We start from the raw sequence: 24,419 nt of genomic DNA on the forward strand, positions 1-24,419 counted from the left end.
GGCCTCATGTATAGAACTGTAGTTGATGTTTTTCCATCTGGGTTAAAGTATCATAAATGTAAATTAAAAGAAAATATTAGGTTTTCTTGCTAGCTGAGTAAGCAAAGTCAACTTTTATCAGAAAAAAATGTTTATTTTTAAAACATCTCTTAAAGTTTAATGAAGGATATAATTACAGAAAATAAGTATTTAACATTTTCTACTCCTTCTAGTTTCTTTTCCAAACCCACTGCTTCTGCCTATCAATAGATACACATTATTCTTAATTTAGTTTGGTTAGTGTAGAAATCTCAGTGATCATTACAAAGAGCAATTTTCTTTTCAAGGAAGGTTAATTTAGGAAAACTTATAAAGGACGATTTTGACTAGCTGCCTTTCCCTCTTCCAAAGTGAAAAAAAGGATCATTGAGCCCTATGGAAAATCTCGTTTCATCAATATATTGCCTACACATTGAATGCTTTAAAAAAAATTGACCTTACAAAAATGTCACAACAGAGGCACCTTTCTGATTTTCTGTTAATTCAACTTGTATAGTGTTTTAGATTACAAAGCGTGATTACGAGCATAGCTTCTTTCCTTACCACAGCCACCTCAAAATGGCATTGTTGTTCCTGTCTTGTTATTATTCCCATGCCACATATGGAAGACTGAAGTTTAGATGTAAAATGGCTTTGCGAGGGGCAAATGGTAAGTTGGCAGCAAAAGCTGAGTCTAGAAATATTTAAGTTTACTTAGTGCAAAATTATAGTATATTTTGAGAAATATAGAAATCAGTGAATGGAAAAAAAATGTGTCCATCTTATTTCTAACTTTTTCCACCATGGTCATTGGATCTCCTCTCTATTCTTTCTACCTTGGATGAATAGAATGAAACCTGGAACTCCAATCTGGTTGCTTTGATGTAATCGTCTGTAGTTTTGGTGTCTCTGGTACTTTGAGTCTCTCTTCTGCCATGAAGTAGTCACCACTGTCACCAAATCAGGCTTGGTCTGCTTGCCACATGCTGCTGCTGCTAAGTCACTTCAGTCGTGTCCGACTCTGTGCAACCCCATAGACGGCAGCCCACCAGGCTCCCCCGTCCCTGGGATTCTCCAGGCAAGAACACTGGAGTGGGTTGCCATTTCCTTCTCCAATGCATGAAAGTGAAAAGTGAAAGTGAAGTCGCTTAGTTGTGTCCGACTCTTCGAGACCCCATGGACTGCAGCCTACCGGGCTCCTCCGTCCATGGGACAGGCCAGTAAATCAGGAGAGGAGAAATAGCGACTTTATTCAAGAATCCAAGTGTCTGAAAAGATGGCAGACTGGTGTCCTCCAGTACCATCTTATCAGGGTCTGGTTGCCAGTTTCTTTTATAAGAGGGGGAGGAGGTGAGAAAGTAAAATCAGAAAGACGTAATTCTTGCAAAATATCTCCTGGGTTGGCCAGCATCAGAGAGGAGATGTGTTCATTTCTTTTCTGCAGCCTTTCACAGGTGGGCAGGGTCAGAGTGTCTTCCTGTGAATTGAACGAAGGCAGTTGTTTAACATTCAGTCAGAGGGGCAGGGCTCCTCGAGGCAGGCCATTGTGTATGCTTTTAGCTATAGACAGCGTCCTTCTAGTGGTTATAGTAACAAACATAACAAAAAGCAAAGGGTAAAGAAACAGATCCAACATGGAGTCAGGTTTTGTTCTTCCCTGTTACACCACTATGGCCATTCTCCAGGTCTGTCTCTGAAGTTGACCGTATTGGGCTAGGGCATATGGTTGTTGTGAGAGTTCTTTTCCTCTAAGTCCTTTCTGTCTACTACTTGAAGCTGTAGGACTATGTAGTGTATATATTGAGGGCCATATTGAGAACTTAGGTGGACAGGGACTTCATAGACTCATTGCCGATGGAGAACTTTCACTACTGCAAATGCAGTGAATTGGCTGACGTGTAGACCATCTGTTACCTTTGTTTCATAGGTAATATGCACGTGTCACTAGCTGAGGCCCTGGAAGTTCGGGGTGGACCACTGCAGGAGGAAGAAATATGGGCTGTATTAAATCAAAGTGCCGAAAGCCTCCAAGAACTATTCAGAAAAGGTAAGTGTGTGTGTGGGCGGTGGGGGGGGTGGGGGGGGGTGTCGCAGAAAAGCAGCTACTGTGGCAGACTGTAGAAAGCAGTGCTTTCTTTTATCTCCCTTAGGACTGAAAAAGCTCAGATCTTCGCTGCTTTCACTGGAACATCTTATGTATGCTAAGCACTGAAAATATCATAGTGTTTAAAACTGAAAATCTTGCCTATCTCTCTAGAACTTACAGTCCAGTGTGGAAAATACCTGTTAATAAAATACTTATATAAACAACTGTAAAAAAAAATGCAATCATGACAAGGACTACCAGGGAGGGAAATCGGTTGACTATGAGAGCCCATAGTAGGAGGTTTTGACCTGGTGAATAGGAAGAAAAAGAAGACTTCCCTGTATAAATCACCCCTGAGCTTAGACCTGAAAAAAGAAAAGATAACCATGTAAGAGGGAGGAAAAAACATTCCTGGCAGAAAGAATTATATGTGCATCCCCAGAATAATGAAAATTGATTAACTAGTGTGGTGCTGCCTGATGAGGTGGTTACCTGGTGCAAATGGTTGTGTGACATTTTGAAACTAGAAAATTTACAGCGTGAGTCACCCTTTATTTGTTCAAAACCATTTGATATTGTGCTGAAAAGCTCCACACAAAGATGGTGTTTGCCATTCACACCTTATGTCCAACTCTAATTTAGAATAGTAGATAAAGAAACCAAACTTCATCTAAAGAAAGAATTCAACTTTAAAATTGATTTTAATTAATCTGAAGTCGAATGGTTCTATGAAGACCTACAAGACCTTCTAGAATTAACACCAAAAAATAGATGTTCTTTTCATTACATGGGACTGGAATGCAGAAGTAGGAAGTCAAGAGATACCTGGAGTAACAGGCAACTTTAGCCTTGGAATATAAAATGAAGTGGGGCAAAGGCTAACAGAATTTTTCCAGGAGAACGCACTGGTCATAGCAAACACCCTCTTCCAACAACACAAGTGATGACTCTACACATGGACATCACCAGATGGTCAATACCAAAATCAGATTGATTATATTCTTTGCAGCTTAAGAGGGAAAAACTCTATACAGTCAGCAGAAACAAGCTTGGGAGCTGACTGTGGCTCAGATCATGAACTCCTTATTGCAAAATTTAGACTTAAATTGAAGGAAACAGGGAAAACCACTAAGCCATTCAGGTATGACCTAAATGAAATCCCTTACATTATACAGTGGAAGTGACAATTAAATTCAAGGGATTAGATCTGATAGAGTGCCTGAAGAACTATGGATGGAGGTTCATAACACTGTACAGGAGATGGTGATCAAAACCATCCCCAAGAAAAGGAAATGCAGAAAAGCAAAATGGTTGTCTGAGCAAGCCTTACAAATAGCTGAGAAAAAAAGAGAAGCAAGAGCTAAAGGAAAAAAGTAAAGATTTACCCATCTGAGTGCAGAGTTCCAAAGGATAGCAAGGAGAGATAAGAAAGCCTTCCTAAGTGACCAGTGCAAAGAAATAGAGGAAAGCAATAGAATGGGAAAGACTACAGATCTCTTCTAGAAAATTAAGGGAACATTTCATGCAAAGGTGGGCTCGATAAAGGACAGAAACGGTATGGACCTAACAGAAGCAGAAGATATTAAGAAGAGCTGGCAAGAAATCACAGAACTATATGAAAAAGATCTCAATGAGCCAGATAACCAGTATGGTGTGATCACTCACCTGGAACCAGACATCCTGGGATGCAAAGTCAAGTGGGCCTTAGGAAGCGTCACTGTGAGCAAAGCTAGTGGAGGTGATGGGATTCCAAATCCTAAAAGATGATGCTGTGAAAGTGCTGCACTCAATATGCCAGCAAATTTGGGAAATGCAGCAGTGGCCACAGGACTGGAAAAAGCTTTCATTCCAATCCCAAAGAAAGGCAATGCCAAAGAATGTTCAGACTACTGCATAATTGCACTCGTCTCACAGGCTAGCAAAGTAATGCTCAAAATTCTCCAAGCTAGGCTTCAGCAGTGCATGAACCGAGAACTTCCAGATGTTCAAGCCAGACTTAGAAAAGGCAAAGGAACCAGAGATCAAGTTGCCAAAATCCATTGGATCATGGAAAAAGCAAGTGCATTCCAAAAAACATCTATTTCTGCTTCAGTGACTGTGCCATACCCTTTTTTTGTGGACCACAACAAACTGTGGAAAATTCTTAAAGAGATGGAAATATCAGACCACCTGACCTGCCTCCTGAGAAATCTGTATGCAGGTCAAGAAGCAACAGTTAGAACTGGACATGGAACAACACACTGGTTGCAAATTGAGAAAGAAGTATGTCAAGGCTGTATGTTGTCACCTTGCTTATTTAACTTACATGCAGAGTACATCATGTGAAATGCCAGGCTGGATGAAGCACAAGCTGGAATCAGGATTGCCAGGAGAAATATCAATAATCTAATAATCTGAGATATCCAGATAACACCACCCTTATGGCAGAAAGTGAAGAGGAACTAAAGAGCCTATTCATGAAAGTGAATGGGGAGAGTGAAAAAGCTGGCTTAAAACTCAACATTCAAAAAGCAAAGATCATGGTATCTGGTCCCATCACTTCATGGTAAATAGATGGGGAAACAATGAAAACAACGACAGACTTTTTTTTCTTGGGCTCTAAAATCACTGCAGATGATGACTGCAGCCATGAAATTAAAAGACACTTGCTCCTTGAAAGAAAAGCTATGACCAACCTAGACAGCATATTAAAAAGCAGAGACATTACTTTGCCAACAAAGGTATATATAGTCAAAGCTATGGTTTTTCCAATAGTCATGTATGGATGTTAACGTTGGGCCATAAAGAAGGTTGAGCACCGAAGAATTGCTGCTTTTGAAATGTGGTGTTGGGGAAGACTCTTGAGAGTCCCTTGGACTGCAAGGAGATCCAACAAGTCAATGGTAAAGGAAATCAGTGCTGAATATTCATTGGAGGGACTGATACTGAAGCTGAAGCTCCAGTACTTTGGCCACCTGATGCGAAGAGCTGATTCACTGGAAAAGACCCTGATGCTGGGAAAAATTCAGGGCAGGATAAGAGGGTGATAGAGAATGAGATGGTTGGATGGCATACTAACTCGACGGACATGAGTAGGAGCAAGCTCCAGGGGATAGTGTAGGACAGGGAAGCTTGGCATCCTGCGGTCCATGGGGTAGCAAAGAGACACAACTGAGGGACTGAACAACAACAACAATTAAGCACAATAATTGTAACAGAAATAGGGGAGCATTTGAGGATAGTCAAAGTTCTCAAAGTGGATCCCTGGATGGGTAACACCCGTGTCACCTGAAGCCTTGTTAGATATGCAGATACTTAGGCTCACCCTAGACCCACTGAGAAGGAAATGGCAACCCACTCCAGTATTCTTGCCTGGAAAACTCCATGGACTGAGGAGACTGGTAGGCTACAGTCCATGGGGTCACAGGGTTGGAAACGGCTGAGCTACTTCACTTTCACTTTTAGACCCACTGAACAGGAAATCCTCTGTGTGGAGCCCAGCCTTTTGTGTTTCCGCAGATCTTTAGGGATGTTCTGATGCATGTTAAAGTTTGAGAGCCATTATACAGTTGAATTGCTGAAGACCAGGAGCCATGGGAATGTTTCGAAAGGTCTAGAGGTTAGGTGGCTTCTGACTGAGTAAGGAAAGTCAGGAGCACAGGGAAAGAGTGAGGGTAGATGCTGATACTTTGTTTTGCTGCTGTCGTTTTCCAATCCGGAGGCAGGAACTTAAAACAAGGTTAGGACCCATCCCATTTTTCTAGCCCCTGGAGTAGGAAATGGCAACTCACTCCAGTATTCTTGCCTGGAAAATTCAATGGGTAGACAGAGGAGCTTGGCAGGTTACAGTCCATGGGGTTTCAAAGAGTCAGACACAGCTGAGCGACTAAGCACAGAAGCACGATTCTTTTATAACCTAGATATTTGATAATCTTTGATTAGAGTTAGGATTCATTTAAAGGAAATTTATTCCTTTTATCTAACATGACTTACTTAGAACCTAGTTATTTTCAGTGGACCTTGTTTGCTTCATTGTAATTTTTCAGAGAATTTTCAGGAAAGTATTAGCCCTCTGGAGTACAGAGCAGATAGCCGTGCTGCAGAGGTGTTGTTGAAGGAAGGATATGTTGGTGGCATTACTCAGCTAATTACCAACAGTCCATTAATGTTGAAAAATCATCTCCTACTTGTGAGGTATTGTTTGGAAGATTCCAATAAATAGAAGGTGTGGCTTGCCCTTAAGGCATATGCACCAAATAGCCAGGTGCATGTGGAAAGTTTACTACTTCAAAACAGTGTGCCAGATGTGTGATAGAGACAGGAAGTACTAGGGATGTTCAGAGGAGGGAGAAATAATGCCTTTTTTCATTATGCTAATGGGGAGATCACTGCCCTGCCCATGACTCATAGAATATAAAGCGTCTCACACACTGTGAGTACCTAAGGGTTTCTTTCTTTCAAATTTTGCAACATTAATAGAGATTGAAAACTTCCCCAGTGGCTCAGACAGTAAAGAATCTGCCTGCGCTGCAAGAGCTCTGGGTTCGATCCCTGGTCGGGAAGATCCCCTGGAGGAGGGAATGGCTACCCGCTCCAGTATCCTTGCCTGGAGAACTCCATGGACAGAGGAGCCTGGTGGGCTACTGTCCTTAGGTTGCAGAGAGTCAGACACAACTCAGTGACTAACACTTGCACTTTCAATAGAGATCAAACATCTGAATATTAAGTCCTTGTCATTGAGATGCAGTTATTGCATAACATATTGGCCCATTACAATAAAGAGATTTATTGGATGTGTTCATAAAATTAATTGTGAGGCAGCTATATCTTAAACACTGCCCAGTGGGATCTGGTTATCATAAAGCCTTCCGTTGAACTCACAGAATAACATCAGTGATACAGAGAAATTGAATTTGTGTTCTTTGGCAGTCTGGAGATTACCAACTCTTATGATTGCTAGTTGGAGTTTTCTATTTATTTGGAGGAAACTCATGCTTATTTGATTTAGTTTAACTGAAATCTAAAGGTTTCCTAAATGGCTCTGTAGTTAAGAATCCACTTGCAATATAGGAGACGTGGGTTCAATCCCTGGATTGGAAAGATCTCCTGGAGTTGGAAATGGTAACCCACTCCAGCATTCTTGCCTGGAAAATCCCATGAACAGAGGAGCCTGACAGGCTACAGTCCATGAGGTCTCAAAGAGTTGGATACGGCTGAGCGACTGAACACAGCACATCTGAAATCTCTGGTTTTTCATTCCTTTTATTTGATAGCACACTCTTTTTTTTTTTTTTCTTTTTAGTAGTGTCTTTTTGCCACAAGTTCTTCTCCTAACTGTTTTAACAAACTGAAATAAAAATAACTATTTTCTTTGCTTATTTTGTGGATGAATGGTGTTTGTCTTGGTAGACACATTTATGAATAATACTGGGAACGTTATGGGGAACAAAGCAGGTAAAATACAATGGACTCCAAGAAATTTGTTTTTTTATAATGTGTTTTCCCCTCCAGATTTTCTTTGTCCTTTTGTGTCTGGTATATGATCTCTCAGTTCTTATGGATTTTTTTTTCCTTTATTTTCTTGAACTTGTATGTTGCTACTGTGTCTTTTTCAGTGCAAATTGACATTCCTATTAGTATAAATAAAGGCTGAAAATAAGCATTTCTACTGGGGGATTACTGAACAGAAGGTCAAGAAAATTATTTCTTCATGTTTTTAAGACTCCTAGTAATTTGAGTCCTTTTTAAAAACAAAATTGTTATGGTAAATATTTATAGAATAATGATATCTAAGCATGACCTTGTTGAGAGATATCATATTCAGATGTGATTCCAAGCATCTTGATGATGGTGATGATGACAAGTGGTTCTCTTGTAAGAAGTTCCTTAGTGTCACTGTCTTGTGAATATTAAAACAAGATCAGTGTGATTACTTTTTAGAGTTTTTTGAGATTTTTGTCACAGCCTTGCCACATGGTCTATTTTTGTAATATCCTGTAGGATATTTGTGGGAATTTGAAAAGAATGTGTTTTTTCTATTTATAAGGTATAACTTAAGCTTGTTAGATGTTTGTGCTTTAAAATTTTTTCCTATATCCTTATTGCATGGCATTCTTGCTCTGTCAAATTCTTAGGGAAAGTTTAAACTTTTCACTATAAGGATGTTTTTGTCTGTCTTCTTACTTCATGTTTTTGTGCTATTTTATGATACATATAATGGCTAATGACTAATTTAAATGGGCTGGATCTTTTTTCACTGTAAAATAAGCTTCCCCCCTCCCGTTTTTACTACTCATCGCCTAAAATCCTGTTCCTCTGCTCTTAATATTGTCACCTGTGTTTCCTTGCCATTTACCTAGTATGTTTCTTAATCCTTCCTTAATTTTCAAATAATTTGTATTGTAACTTAGATATCATTTGTAAATAATAAGATAGCTGAATTTTACCTTTTTGCCTCACTAATTTCTTTAATTAGGAAATTAAATGTGGCCATTGAAATAAAAGTTCTGGAGGAATTTCATAATCAGAGGTCCACTTGTATCATGAGTTCTAATTATATATATATTTCTCAGTTCATCTTATTAACTGATTGGGAAAGCTTATATCTGAAAATGTATACATAATTAAGATTTTAGCTTTTACATCACGGATGAACTCATGCAGGGGCTAATGATAATTAAGTTCTGGATAATTTTTTTTTTAAATGCTGTTCTCACATGAATTCTGGATAATCTTTAGAAATGAAATTATTGCTGTGTTGAAAGTTTTAGCTTGCACTTACAAATTCTGATAAAGGTGACTTTATCCTTTTTTCTTTTATGCATCATCCATTCGGTGTCATATCTAAGAAATGTTTGTCCAACTCAGAGTCAGTTACTGTCTCCTATGGGCTTCCCTGGTGGCTCAGTGGTAAATAACTCATCTGCCAATGCAGGAGGCTCGGGTTTGATCCCTGGGTCGGGAAGATCCCTTGAGGAAGGAAATGGCAACCCCCTCCAGGTATAGCCTGGGAAATCCCATGGACAGAGGAGCCTGGAGGGCTGCAGTCCATGGGGTCACAATAGAGTCAGACACAACTTAGCAATTAAACAACAACATGCTTTCTTCTAGAACTTTTATACTTCTAAGAATCAAAATTTTTTTCTGCATCTATTGAAACATATGGCTTTGATTCTTTAGTGTGTAATAAATAAAAGCAAAAATAAGCAAAAGGGACCTAATCAAATACTCATAAGCTTTTGCAAAACAAGGAAAGTAATAAATAAAAGTAAAAAGACAACTTTTGGACTGAGAGAAAATATTTGCAAATGATGTGACTGACAAGAGCTTAATTTCCAAAATATACAAACAGCTTATACAACCTAATTAAAAAATGGCCAACCTAAATAGACATTTCTCCAAAAAAGACATTCAGTTCATTCGCCTCCTGAACATACCATATGATATCACTTATATATGGAGCCTAAAATATGACACAGACTTGTCTATGAAACAGAAACAGATCCACAGACATAGAGAACAGACTTGTCGTTGCCAAAGAGGAGGAGGGTGGTGGAGGGGTTAGATGGGGAGTTTGGGACTAGCAGATGCAAACTGTTGTATATAGAATGGATACACAACAAGGTCTTACTGTGTAGCACAGGGAACTATATTCAATATCTTGTAATAAACCATAATGGAAAAGAATGTATACATATATATATATAATAATGAATCACTTTGTTATACCCCCAAAACTAACATACCATTGTAAATCAACTATATTTCAGTAAAAAATAGATAAAATAAAAATACTCTAAATTTGAAATTTAATCCCTCAGTTATGTTAGCCACATTTAAGTTCTTAAAAGCCATCTGTAGCTGTGCCTGCATGCTCAGTTGCTCACTCATGTCTGACTCTTTGCAACCCTATGGACTGTAGCCCACCAGGTTTCTCTGTCTATGGGATTTTTCCAGCAAGAATGATGAAATTGTTTCCTCCTCTAGGGGATATTCCCAACCCAGAGTTCAAATCCACCTCTCCTGCATAGTGGGTGGATTCTTTACCAATGAGCCAGCAGGACTTCCATTGAGCCCCCTAAGAGACCCAGGTTTGATCCCTGTGTTAGGAAGATCCCCTGGAGAAGGCAGTGGCTACCCACCCTGGTATTCTTGTGTGGGAAATTCCATGGACAGAAGAACCTGATGGGCTACAGTCCATGGGGTTGCAAAAGAGTTGAAGATGACGTAGTGACTGAACAACAACAGCAGTGATATGTGGCTATCAGTTCACTTCAGTTGCTCGGTCGTGTACTACTCTCTGCGACCCTGTGGCTAGTGGCTACTAAAATATGCAGTTAGAATTTAATGTCCTTCTAAACTGAGGTTCAGGAAAAGGGACTTCCCTAGTGGTCCAGTGGTTGAGAGTCAGGTCGGGGAACTCATGTGGCGTGAGTCCACATGCCACGACTACTGAGCCCTTGTGCTATAGCTAAGACCCAACGCAGCCAAATAAATAAAAAAATTTTTTAAACAGAAAAATGTCTCTCTTTTTTGTCCACATTTTCAGACAAAAACTCAAGTATATTTACCATCAACAAACCCTCACTGAGCAAATTGCTAAAAGATGTATTTCAGGATGTAAGAAATTTAATTCAGAAGGAAAAAGAAAGCTTCAAGAAGGAATGAAAGCAAATTAGTCAGCTTGATAATAAATCTAAATAAACATTGGCTATATGAAACATCCATAATGATGTCAAATTTAACACTATAAATAAAATAGTAGGACTTAGACTTGGATAGATGGTAGGAATAAAACAAGTTACAGGTTTGATTCTATTTATGAGAATGATTGGTTTCTTGACCTTAAAGTTTGTAATGGTAATCACAAAACAAAAATAGAGAAAATGTGGAACTTCCAACCTGGTGGAATCAAAGGAGAGTAAGTAACTCAATGCATGAAAAGGGAGACAAAGTACTGAGCTTCAAATTGGCTTACTGGTTGGTTTGTTTCTTTAAGCCTTTATAAGAAATATGGAAAGTTTTGTGGATTAAAAGCTTTTGAGTAAATCTTTATATAGTCTCTGCAGCTTTTAAAAGACCAAAGCCTAACTTGTCTGTCTATATTACATTCCTAATTATTTACAATCATAATTTTCTTGATTAACAGGGTTTACTAGTTGTCTTTGACATGCTATGTCTTGTCCTGCCTTCATAAAGCCAGAGTGAACAGGTTCTTCAAGTTAAATGTGTTTGAACCAGATACAATTACCCCGTATGTTCCCTGGAAACAAACTATAAAACCTGAAATTAATTTAGTACCTAGCACTCTTAAAATGAATAATGTGGGTTAACAAGTGTATAAGGCCCTCGTAGTAAAGCATCCCTCCTCCACAACTATTGTCAATACACTATGTTTTGATTTGAAATTCTTTTGGCTCTAGATGTGAAAAACAGGCCATTTTATAAACTGAAAGAATCATATATTTAGAGATGAAATCAGCCACAGGTCATGCTCTCTAGCCCCTTCTTTGCTGACAAATATATATTTACTATATGTTTTTTTTTAATTTAATACAACAATTTTTTAAGTCAGGTATAGTTGGCAGCATTATTCTTAATTGTACTGTCTAATGAATTTTATAAATGTACATAGTTGTATAACCACAGCCTCGATTGTTTCTAGCACCCCAGAAGGTTTCTATCCTGCTTCCTCTTAATCAATTCTTGGTTACGAATAGTAATCATGATTATGACATAAATAAGTTTTTAAAAATCTAATTTTAAGCATCCTATAAATAGAATCGTGCAGTGTGGACTCTCTTGTGTCTGACTTCTTTCACTCAACATTTTGACAAGAGATTTTTCCACATGATGTACTAAGCTTTTTAAGGAAAACATTTTACAATTCTCACATTTCTTTTGTCAAATATAGAAATTAGGGGGCTTTATGCTTGTATCATTTAGTGACAAGTAAAGATTTTTCTGTGTTGGGGTGATGTGTACCAGTCATGATTAACATTTTTATAAGAAATTCTAATATTTATTTTCAAAAAATGTTTACCAATTAAATAAGCCTCCTCCCTCCTTTTCCCTTCGAGAAGGAAAATTTCTTTCAAATAGGAGGGTGATCATCTAAAGAGCCACAGAGAATAGCATAGTGATCATAAAATATTTTTTATAAGTAGCTACAGATCATGCTTATATGGAATCATGTCACCATAAAGCCAGTTCGTCTCTGGAACACTATATATTTCCTTCTGCTGCAGACTGAAAATCTACAGTAATCTTCATTGACCTTTTCATCTAGTTCAAAAAAAAAAAATGACAGTCACCCTTGGAAGTATTGGTTTTTCAGTCTTTGTATAAATTCCAGGTCCTTGAAACCTAAAGAGAAGTTGCTGAGTTCCTCTTTTTTAAATTTTGTGTTCTTTTTCTCTCCTGGCTTTATGCAAGTAGCAGGGGTGGAGGATCTTTAACCTGAAACTTTGTATCGGCTGGAAACCCCAAACATCTGCTGGGTAAAGGGCCTTTACTATATAACTTACATCTGTTTGCTGATTTCTTCAGTTATAGTTTATTTTGTCTGGCAAAACACAGTGCAGCAGTTGTGTGATCGACAAAGGCTGTCGTGAAGTTTTTAGGTGGCAGCACAAACACCAGTGCCTTTAAGCAGCTTAGCACTTAGTTCCAAGATTGCATAGACAAAATTGTTAAACTCACAATAAAAGTCAAGTTTTGAAATAGATTTTCCCATTCAGGATTAACATTTTTACAACTGTTGAATGGAATATTCAAATAAGATATGACTTGTGCGTTTTAAGAAAGAAACCACCTTCAAGCAAATGTGTCTCTTGGAAGTCTACAGCCTAAAATAACATAGACATAAGAAACAGTTTTGCTCTCAAAGTTTAAACTCTCCTTGGGGAAATAAAAATTGGTATTAATCCCAGGATCTTTTCCATGTACTGGTTGTGTGCTTAATACCACATTGACATTTCAGACAGGGTAGAAGAGATCAAAGTGGCTCACCCCAAGGCTTGAACAGATACAACGTAGATATTCACTGGCTGTAAGCAAGTATCAGAAAAGAAGCAAAGTGCATCGGAAGTTCATTTGTAGTTTGCTTTCCTTTGGGAACAAGATAGAAAAAAGTCAAAGATAATTTTATTAGCTGCATAAGGCAATTTATTTCTAAGTTCTCAGTCAATGACATCCTCAGTTCCGTGCCATTTATTCAGCTTCCTCCGTATAAATAGAGAAGAGCTATTTAAGTCTCACTTCTAGTCTAAAATTATTTCTGATAGTCATTCTGCCTTTCTAAATCAAAGTGACTTTATTATAATTTGATAAAAATAGTTACTTGTAAAACTTTCTGGCTTACCATATCTCTTATTAAATGCCTCATTTGTGGCTTTATAAGTTAAAAAGAAATTTGAGCATTAAGGAAGGATATAAAGTCATACATATTCTATTTCATGATATCCTTAGTAATAGTTAATTGACATAGAAATGGAGCCATGTGCAAGGTCAAGTTGCAACTTACTTGAGCTATGATACCATTTTATTGACTCTAATAAGGGCATTGGTTCTTATTTGTCTGTTGGGTAGATTGATGTGCCCATCTGAATCCCCAGGAAGCTTTTGGAAAGTACTGTGTAGAATCCTGTGCCCAGTCTCCAGAATTCACACAAAAATCCTGTGTATTAGGAGAGAGAAGGCCTCTGTGCTTTCTCGGTTACCCCAAAGCCATCAAAATCAGAGACTTTGTGAATATTTGTCAAAAAAGCTGACACTTCCTTTCCTCACACTTGAAAATGTAACTGCAAGTAGTAAAGATTGGAGAATAAAAAGAAGATGCAGAGTTAGAGTTCTTGATGTTCAAAAGTTGAAAGAAAACTTTTCTTTATAATTGTCAAAATAATATTTATTTTTGTGATCTGCAAAATGTAAATTGTTAAGTTGTTGTCCGAGAGCAGGGCAGAAGGATGTTTTTAAGACTAGTGGTCTAGAGTTAGCATTGTAAACAAATTCATATTAAGTATTGCAGTTTCCTTATCATAATGTTATACTTGATTTTTTTGGAAATTCATATTTCCTGTTCTTAGGCCTCTTATATTCTAGAAGAAGTGTGTGAAACAGAGTTGCAAAAGCATTATGTTCAGTATTTTGGCATATAATTTTGAGGTGTGCAGTTTTTATTAGTGAGGATAAAAAAGATTGGTGAGAAAGGTGAATGCTGAAGAAAAATGAGAGGGAAAAGTTAGTATGTTAAAGAAACAATGTGGGCAGTTTCTTCAGAATATGATAAGAATGCAGTAGAAAAATGTTTCTGCAGCTGTTTCCTTAATGCTGATCAGGTGGCCAAGGAGATTTGCTGAAAAGGAGGACAAATCCTTTGATACTTGCTGCCTTCTATTCATATTGTTCATTTAAGCCCTATTGCTTTTAATAATCATAACCAATTTAGTTTTACTAATATAGATTATATGTGTATCTTATATATATGTGTGTATGTGTTGTTGTTCATTCACTAAGTTGCGTCCAACTCTTTGTGACCCCATGGACTGCAGCACACCAGGCTCCTCAGTCTTCCACTATCTCCAGGAATTTGTTCAAATCCATGTCCATAGAGTCGGTAATGCCATCCAACCATCTCATCTTCTGCCCCTCCTTCTCCTTTTGCCCTCAATCTTTCCCAGCATCAAGGTATTTTCCAATGAGTCAACTCCACATCAGGTGGCCAAAGTAATCACAAAAGTGATTTTATATATACATATATATAAATCTTTTTTTTTTAATTGGAATATAGTTAATTTAGTGTTATGTTGGTTTTTGGTGTACAGCAGAGTATTTTGGTTACACATATACATATATTCATTATCTTTTTAAGATTCTTTCCTCATATAGGTATCTCAGAATATTGAATAGAGCTCAGTATTCTGGCCTGAAGAATTCCATGGACTGTGTAGTCCATGGGGTCACAAACAGTCAGATACAACTGAGCAACTTTCACTTTCACTTTTCCTGTGCTATAGAGTAGATTCTTGTACTATCTGTCTTTTATATAGTAGAATGTTTGTGTATTCATCCCAGGCTTCTGATTTATCCCTCCCCCACCCGTGTGTCCCCTTTGGTGACCATAAGTTTATTTTTGATATCTCTGTTTCTGTTTCTTCTTTAAACAAATTAGATTCCACATATGAATGATATCATATGAGATATTGTCCTTCTCTATCTGACTTACTTCACTTAGTGTGGCAATCTCTGGGTTCATTCTTACTGCTGCAAATGGCATTATTTCATTCTTTTTTATGGCCAAGTAATATTCCACTGTATATATGTACTACATCTTCTTTATCCATTTCTCTGTTGATGGACATTTAGATTGCTTCCATGCCCTGGCTATTGTAAATAGTGCTGCAGTGAGCATCAGGGTATATACATCCTTTCAAATTACAGTTTTCTCTGGATATATGCCCAGAAATGAAGTTGCTGGGTCATATGGTGAAACTCCAATACTTTGGCCACCAGATGCAAAGAGCTGATTCATTGAAAAGACCCTGATGGTGGGAAAGATTGAAGGTAGAAGGAGAAGGGGACGACAGAGGATGAAATGGTTGAATGGCATCACTGACTCAATGGACATGGACATGAGTTTGAGTAAACTCCGGGAGTTGGTGATGGACAGGGAGGCCTGGAGTGCTGCAGTCCATGGGGTCTCAAAGAGTCAGACATGACTGAGCAACCAAACTGAACTGATAGTAACTGTATTTTTAGTTTTTAAAGGAATTTCCATATTGTTCTCCACAGTGGCTCTGCCAATTTCCATTCCCTCCAACATTGCAGGAGGGATCCCTTTTCTCTACATCCTCGCCAGCATTTATTGTTTGTAGGTTTTTTTACGATGACCATTCTGACTGGTGTGAGGTGATAATCTCATTGCAGTTTCGATTTTCATTTCTGTAATAACTAGTGATGTTAAGCATCTTTTCATGTATTTTGTTGGCCATCTGAATGTTGTCTTTGGAGAAATGTCTATTTTAGGCCTTCCACGCATTTTTTGATTGGTTGCTTGTTTTTTTTTTTTGACCTAGAACTGCATGGGCTGTTTGTATATTTTGTAAATTAATCACTTGTCTATTGCTTCGTTTGCAAATATTTTCTCCCATTCTGAGGGTTGCCTGTCTTTTTGTTTTGTTTATGGTTTCATTTGATGTGCAGATTTTAAGTTTAATTAGATCCCATGTGCTTATTTTTGTTTTTTTCCCCATCACTTTAGGAAGTGGCTCAAAAAAGATATTGCTGCAATTTATGTCAAAGAGTGTTCTGCCTGTTTTCCTCTTACAGTTTCACAGTATCCAGCCTTACATTTAGGTCTTTGATCCATTTTAAGTTTATTTTTGTGTGCGTGGTGTTAGAGAGTGTTCTGATTTCGTTCTTTTTCATGTAATTACCCAGTTATTGAATAGACTGTTTTTTCTCTATTGTGTACTTTTGCCTCCTTTGTTATAGGTCAATTGACCATAGATGCATGAGTTTATTTCTGGGCTTTCTATTCTGTTTCATTGATCTGCACTTTTATGTGCCAGTACCATAATGTTTGGATTGCTGTAGCTTTGTCGTGTAGTCTTAAGTCAGGGAGTCTGATTCCTCCAGCTCTGTTTTTGTTTCTCAGGGTTGCTTTGGCTCTTTGGGATCTTATATGTTTCCATATAAATTTTAGAATTTTTTGTTCTCATTATGTGAATTTTTTGTTCTCATTGTGTCATTGGTCATTTGATAGGGATTACATTGAATCTGTAGATTGCCTTGGATACTATAACCATTTTGACAATATTGATTCTTCCAATCCAAGAACAAGGTATATTCTTCCATCTGTGTTGTCTCCAATTTCTTTCATCAGCACCTTATAGTTTTTAGAGTAGAAGTCTTTTGTCTCTTTAGGGAGGGTTTATTCCTAGGTATTTTATTCTTTTTGATGCAGTGGTAAATGGGATTATGTCTTTAATTTCTTTTTCTTATCTTCTGATGTTAGTATATAAGAATATGAGAGATTTGTGTGTATTTTGTATCCTGAAATGTTGTTGAATTCATTGATGAGCTCTGATAGTTTCCTGGAACTATGTTTAGGTTTTTCTATGTATAATATCATGTCATCTGCAAACAATAACAGTTTTACTTCTTTTCCAATTTGGATTCCTTTTATTTCTTTTTCTTGTTTGATTGCTGTGGCTAGGACGTCCAAAACCATATTGAATAAAAGTGATGACAATGGACATCCTTGCCGTGTTCCTAATCTTAAAGGAAGATTTCTCAACAGCTTTTCACTGTTGAGAATGATGTTAGCTGTGGGTTTGTCATATGTGGCCTTTATTATGTTGAGGTTCGTGCATGCAAAGTCACTTCAGTTGTGTCCAACTCTTTGTGATTCTATGGACCATAGCCTGCCAGGCTCCTTTGTCCATGGGATTCTCTAGGCAAGAATACTGGAGTGGGTTGCCATTTCCTTCTCCAATTATGTTGAGATATGTTTCCTCTTCCCTGGTGGCTCAGATGGTAAAGCGTCTGTCTACAATGCGGGAGACCCGGGTTTGATACCTGGGTCAGGAAGATCCCCTGGAGAAGGAAATGGCAGCCCATTCCAGTACTATTGCCTGGAAAATCCCATGGACAGAGGAGCCTGGTAGGCTACAGTCCATGGGGTCGCAAAGAATCGGACAAGACTGAACGACTCCACTCCACTTAAGTTTCCTCTCTTCCCACTTTCTGGAGAGATTTTATCTTAAATGGGTATTGAATTTTGTTAAAAACTTTCTGTATCTGTTGAGATGATCATATGGTTTTTTATTCTTCAGTTTGTTAATGTATTACACTGATTGATTCACAGATATTGAAGACTCTTTGCATACCTGCAGTTAATTGTATTTGATCATGGTGTACAATTTTTTTAACATGTTGTTGGATTTGGTTTGCCAGTATTTTGTTGAGTATTTTTGCATCTGTGTTCATCAGTGATACTGGCCTGTAGTTTTCTTTTTTGGTGGTATCTTTTTCTGATTTAGGTAACAGGGTGATGGTGGGCTCATAGAATGAGCTTGGGAGTCTTCCTCTGCAGTTTTTTGGAAGAGTTTCAGAAGTATAATGTTAACTCTTCTTGAAATGTTTAATAGAATTTGCCTGTGATGTCCTCTTGTCCTGGACTTTTGCTTTTTGGAAGATTCTAATTACTGTTTCAATTTCAGTACTTGTTACTGGTCTGTTCATTTTCTATTTCTTGCTGGTTCAGTCTTAGAAAGTTGTGTCTCTCTAAGAATTTGTTCATTTCTTTTTGGTCCACTTTATTGGACTAGTTGTTTATGATCCTTTGTATTTCTGTGGTATCAGTTGCAACTTCTTTTTCATACCTAATTTTATTTATTTGAATCCTCTCCCCTGTCCTTTTTTTTTTTTTTTGATTCCAGTGAATCTTAAATGATTTAATCACAAAGCTTTACTACTAGTGAAAGTGAAGTTGCTAAATCGTGTCTGACTCTTTGCGTCCCCATGGACTGTAGCCTACCAGGCTTCTCCATCTATAGGATTTTCCAGGCAAGAATACTGGAGTGGGTTACCATTTCCTTCTCCAGGAGATCTTCCCGACTCAGGGATTGAACCTGGGTCTCCCACATCGTAGGCAGACGCTTCTGTCTGAGCCACCAGGAAAGTCCTAAAATATAGGGGATTTATTCTAAACTATGTATTTTTCTGTTTGTGCATTGTTACACCAGATCATTGACTTAACACTGTGTGTCTTTTTTTAATGCACATGTGAGCTGAGTTTATGAGTGAATTCTGTGTGATAGAATGACTTCATCAGATCCTTCAGAGTTTGAAACAGTGGACTCTGCATAGATTTTTGCCAAGTACTGTAATAGAACATGTGTGTGTGTGCTCAGTTGCTCAGTCATGTCTGACTCTGTGACCCCATGGACTGTCGCCTGCCAAGTTCCTCTGTCCATGGAATTTTTCAGGCAAGAATACTGGGACGGGTTGCCATTGGATCTTCCAGAGCCAAGGATCATACCTGCATCTCTTGTGTCCCCTGCATTGGCAGAGGACTTCTTTACTGCTGAGCAACCGGGAAAGCTCATAATATGTGCTTAAATAGACCAAAGGATTTTTCAGGTCAAAATGGTTTCATTGTTGTTCTGAGTTTTTAGATGATTTCCTGATACTTTGAGTTCTTTTGCCTTATCATGTTTGTTACCCAGTTACGATCATTTCTCTAATTTTATACTGTAATTGGAGGGCCAAAAAATGAAATGAAGTGGACAATCTAAAGGAAATGAGAAGATCCCTCAGTGCAGGGAAAATATGTAGATATGTCTTAGATTAAAGGCACATCAGAAAGAAGTGCTAAGATGTTTCTTTGCATATCAGATTTCTGCTTATTTCTAAGTTTGCCTCTAACTGCATAATATTTTGAGTAAGCAGCTTTTTCTGTGGAATGTTGGTGAAAGCCTTTAAATAGAATCGTTTGAGCACTGAAATCGGTTCACGTCAGGTTTACTCTTTCATAACAACAGCATTCTTGAGGACAGTCATCACACAACTAAAACATTAGGGAACACTAAATTACAAGCTTCTGGAATCCTGTTTTTAAATCTTCTTTTGTTAGCATTCTTTGAGGGATTTTGAATACATTTGCCTTAAATTCTTTCCCTGTTAGTTAGACAAGGAGGGTGAATTAGACAGATTTCAGCCAGGACTCTAAGTTTCCTCACACGAAGGTTTGCATAACCCTTTAAATTATTAAAAAATATATTTTGTGGTCTGTTTTCTAAAGAACGTGGTGCTTAAATGTTGTGTGTGTGTTTTGGGAATTTGACAACAGTGTAGTTTGTTGTCACAGCTGCTTCAACTTTATTACCAGACATTTAAAAGCTGCACTTGAGAGCAGTGATAATATTTGTGTCATTTCTTTGTATGTGTGTTTTTTAACAAGTAAAACTATGACCCACCTTGGTAATTGTGTTTCTCACTGTTCTCTACCATTCCTCTGCTCCAGGTTCTTGCTGTTCCTTGTACAAATTTAATAATTTCCTGACCACATGCTTTTGCCTTGGCTGCCTCTTTTTGGAATCTCCCCCTTAGCCAAGGTCAAATCATACTCATTTTAAAGGCACATACAAAAAAAAATTAATTCTCTCTTCATTGTTACTTAAGTAATTTCCTCTAAATCCTCTTTTATATTCTTTTCTCCCTTCTAGATACCTTATACTTACTATCTTATTTTTATTTTTTTAATACATTTTATGTTTCCAATAACACTATGGACTCTGTCAGCAATGGATGTGAATTTGAGCAAACTCCGGAAGATGGTGGAGGACAGAGGAGCCTGGCATGCTGCAGTCTATGGGATCACAGTGTCGGACACAACTTAGTGACTAAACAACAACGACTATGAGCAAATGACTTGACGTTTTGCGAATATTATGTTTAGATATAAAAAGTGAAAGTGAAGTTGCTCAGTCATGTCCGACTCTTTGTGATCCCGTGGACTGTAGCCTAACAGGCTCCTCCATCCATGGGATTCTCCAAGCAAGAATCTGGAGATTCCACTGGATTCCACTGGAGAACCCACTGGAGTGGGTTGGCATTTCTTTCTCCAGGGGATCTTCGCAACCCAGGGATCGAACCCAAGTCTCCTACACTGCAGGCAGACGCTTTACCTTCTGAGCCATTTAGATATATAAACTACTTAAAATAATGGTATACTTTAGATGTTCAGTAAAAACTAACAAAAATTTATTGTTTAAAGCAAAAATTGAAAGATACATTTCTTGTCAGTGTAGTTTTTTTGACCTTCATTGTGCTGATAAGTGAATAAACAAACCTGTTAATTTCAAAGCTATAAGCAATTGTAGATAACTTTTACCTGCAGCAGTTTTTGTTGTGTGCCACCCTGTAAAGAAGAGGGTAGAATCAGTCTGTTGCCTGGGGCAGGGAGGAAGAGTGTGGTGGAGGTTTAGTCTCTAAGTCATGTCAAACTCTTTCAGTCCTATGGACTGTGACCCGCTAGTCTTGTCTCCACATGAAATTTCCCAGGCAAGAACTGGAGTGGGTTGCCACGCCCTCCTCCAGGCGGTCCTCCTGACCCAGGGATCAAACCCACGTCTCTTGCAGTGCAGGCAGTCTCCTACATTGTAGGTAGATTCTTTTACCACTGAGCCACCAGAGGTCTGAATTGATACCAATGCCAAGAATGGCGGGACAGGACAGAGCATTTAGACTTTAGGATGGCACTCCTCCTTCTGTATTAGCTGTGATCCCTGATAATTTATAAATTCAAATGGCAATAAGTATACCAGAAATCATAATTCTGTCCCCAGATAAGACTAACAGGAACTGGCATGAGAGTTGGAATTTGTTCAACTCCCTTTCTTAGGTTCGGGATTGGATGCTGGGCCCCTTGATAGAAAGACTATTAAATAAAAAATTAAAATGGTGAAGTGGAGCTTGACACTGATGCACAAAAGAATTGTAAGAGAGAGATTGTGATGCCATACTTGGTGTGGATGCCCCAGAAGAGAACAGCAAGCTGGAAGGAAAGACTGAGAAGGAGCAGCTGGTCTTAATGTTGGAGCAGCCCAACCACAATCCTTGTTCTTAATTTCTTTTCGATCTTAAAACTAACTTTTTGTTCCTCTCATCCAGTTACAGGGTTTTCAATACCATCTCTTAGGGCAATGACTCCCAAAATATATCTCCAGTTCAGATCTTTCTCCTAGACTTGAGATCCAACTGCGTACTTGACACCTCCATTTGAATATGTAACAGATATCTTCAACTTAATAGGTCCCAAAGTAAAGTTGAATCTCCCAGCCCTGCCTCAGCAACCTATGCTACTCCTATAGTCTCTTTACTCTCAGTTGATGACACACCATCCTTCCTGTTACTGATACCAAAACCTTGGAGTCATTCTGATTCTCCTTTTTCTCACTCCACATCCAGTCTGTCAAGAAATTCTTGCTGTAAGTGTCTCTGAAATACACTCACGTTCTAACAGGTTCTCACTACCACTGTGGTTCCAGGCCATCGTCATCTTACACCAGGTATCAGTGCATTGCCTTCTGGATTGTTGTAGTGTTTGCCCCATTTGGGCTTTCCTGGTGGCTTCCCTGGTAAAGAATCAGCTTGCAATGTGGGAGACCCAGGTTCGATCCCTGGATCAGGAAGATCCCCCGGAGAAGGGAATGGCCGTTAGTTGCTAATTTGAAAAGAATTGATCATAGACTGTTTTATTATGTCTGTGACACACATGAAGTCTCAATATTATGAATAGCAACGTTTGGTAAAGAAAATATTGTTGTACCTGGTTTGAGTTCTCTGGCTGAATTTTGTGGTATTTGTGCATGAGATAGATACCCAAGAAGAAGCTTTAACAAGAAAATGTGTAAAGTGGCTGAGAAGCAACAGTATACCTAGGCTTAACAGCTATGATGATTCATTGAAACTTATTTTGCCATGAGAATTGAGAGTCTTGTTCTTAGCAACCTGATGTGTGATTGAGTTGGAATATGAAGACCAGTGATCTGTAACTGGGCTTCAGGGCAACACAAGGTACACTGAGTGAAGAAAGATGCATTCAAACACTTTTCTCTTCCTTGACACAATTATTAAAGACATGTTTCAAATTCATAATAATGCAGGAGAGTGTGTAGTTGCCTTTTTAACCTTCAAAGGAGAAATAAAGTTTACTTTTTTTTTTTTTTTAAAGTTTACTTTTTTATCAACGTAAGTCAAATTCTGATGATTAGAATCTTGACCACAGGTAGAGGTTTAAAAGTCAAAAAAGATCAATGATTCTCTTCTAATAGAAGTTGGTTTTAGGAAAGTATACTTACTGTATATTTGATAAACTATTCCACAGACTTCTGTCAGTTTCTTATGACTTGAGTTAGATAGAATATAACCCATTCAGATCAAACAATAGTGTCACTGTTTGTCAGAGGCCTTTTGTGACTTTCCTGTAGAGGTATCTTGAGTCTGTAACTCAGTTTCATTTAGCAGTTACCTTAAAACCTAGATTAATTTCCTTTTGAAATGTGAGGTCAAAATAAAATTCCCTCTAATAAGTGTGTTTTATTGAGCCTAATGTATATAGTTTTAGAGGAGGCCTGCTAAAATTAAAATCTAAGGATTTTTAAAAGACTACTCTTAAACTGAATTCTTAGGTGCAAATATAAACAAACATCTAAACAAAACAAAATTAACAACCTCATTGATTCCATTTGGTAGCATGGAAGCTGTCTGAAATTCTACTGAAATGATGAACAAATGGAAACTAGACAAATATACATATTGATGCAAAAAAGAGATTTTCATTTTAGCTGGAAACTTTACTACTTCTAAATCTGATGAATTATCAAGGGAATTATTTTCTGTCCATTTCAGGGCTCAATACTATAAATCAGGGACTCAACCTGGGATCCATAAATGGGCTCTAAGGAGATCCATGAACACCTTTTGCTTATGGGGTTTTATATTTATGGACAGTTTCCTTGAAAGGGTTTCTTGATTATAGTTTTCACCAAATCCTCAAAGGAATCCATGATCCCTTCCCCTACCACCAACATGTAAGGACTATTGATTCTTATTCATATCTCTGTATCACTGTGATGGAGTATTTGAACCAGGTTCAGTCTTATGACTAGCAATGAACGTTCTCTAGTTTCTTAGATCTGCCATCTAGTCTAAGTTTGAAAGACTAAGCCAGATCCAGATCCATGGTTGTTGATAATGCTAACAGTAGTAGATGAATGATCCTTGTCTCTTTTTATAGCATGTTGCTTTAGTGTATGTAACTGCACGTATCTATGACTATGCTTGGATATTCATTTAAGTGATCTATAATTGCCTAATTTTAAACACCTTTTTTTTTTCCTTTTCATTCTGGGTGGTTACAAAGCAGTAAGCATAGCTGACCCTGCTGCTCTTGGCTTCATCATTTCTCCATGGTCTCTGCTGCTGCTGCCATCCGGCAGTGTGTCATTTACAGATGAAAATATTTCCAATCAGGATCTTCGTGCATTCACTGCACCAGAGGTTCTTCAGAGTCAGTCACTCACTTCTCTCTCCGATGTTGAAAAGGTAACATTAAGTATTTTTTTTTTTTTTTTGGCTTGATTTTGTTTTGGTGGGCGTCGGAAAAATAGACACTGAACTACCCTACATCAACCCTCTGAAAAACACTCATTGAATTTTAAATAATCATGAAATTACTTATAGTATATGGAATCTAAAAAATACAACAAACTAGTGAATAAAACAAAAAAGAAACAGACTCACAGATACAGAGAACAAGCTAGTGGTT

General features: G+C 37.9%; 1 protein-coding gene across 10 annotated transcripts in view; it reads left to right on the forward strand.

Moving 5' to 3' along the window:
• Positions 1-24,419, forward strand: part of PTPN13 (protein tyrosine phosphatase non-receptor type 13) — a 221,091-nt gene that overhangs the window by 50,862 nt on the left and 145,810 nt on the right. For 7 of the 10 annotated variants that reach the window (XM_070791737.1, XM_070791736.1, XM_070791739.1 and 4 more), the window contains 2 exons: positions 1,946-2,065; positions 24,015-24,196. In XM_070791737.1, the coding sequence (XP_070647838.1) occupies positions 1,951-2,065; positions 24,015-24,196 (297 nt within the window). In that variant the 5' untranslated portion in view covers positions 1,946-1,950. Of the gene's footprint in view, positions 1-1,945; positions 2,066-24,014; positions 24,197-24,419 lie in introns of those variants that run through there. The other 3 variants (XM_070791738.1, XM_019963058.2, XM_070791744.1) reach the window with 1 other exon arrangement.

Source organism: Bos indicus, chromosome 6 (genome assembly GCF_029378745.1).
Source record: "Bos indicus isolate NIAB-ARS_2022 breed Sahiwal x Tharparkar chromosome 6, NIAB-ARS_B.indTharparkar_mat_pri_1.0, whole genome shotgun sequence".
NCBI classification, from domain to species: Eukaryota; Metazoa; Chordata; class Mammalia; order Artiodactyla; family Bovidae; genus Bos; species Bos indicus.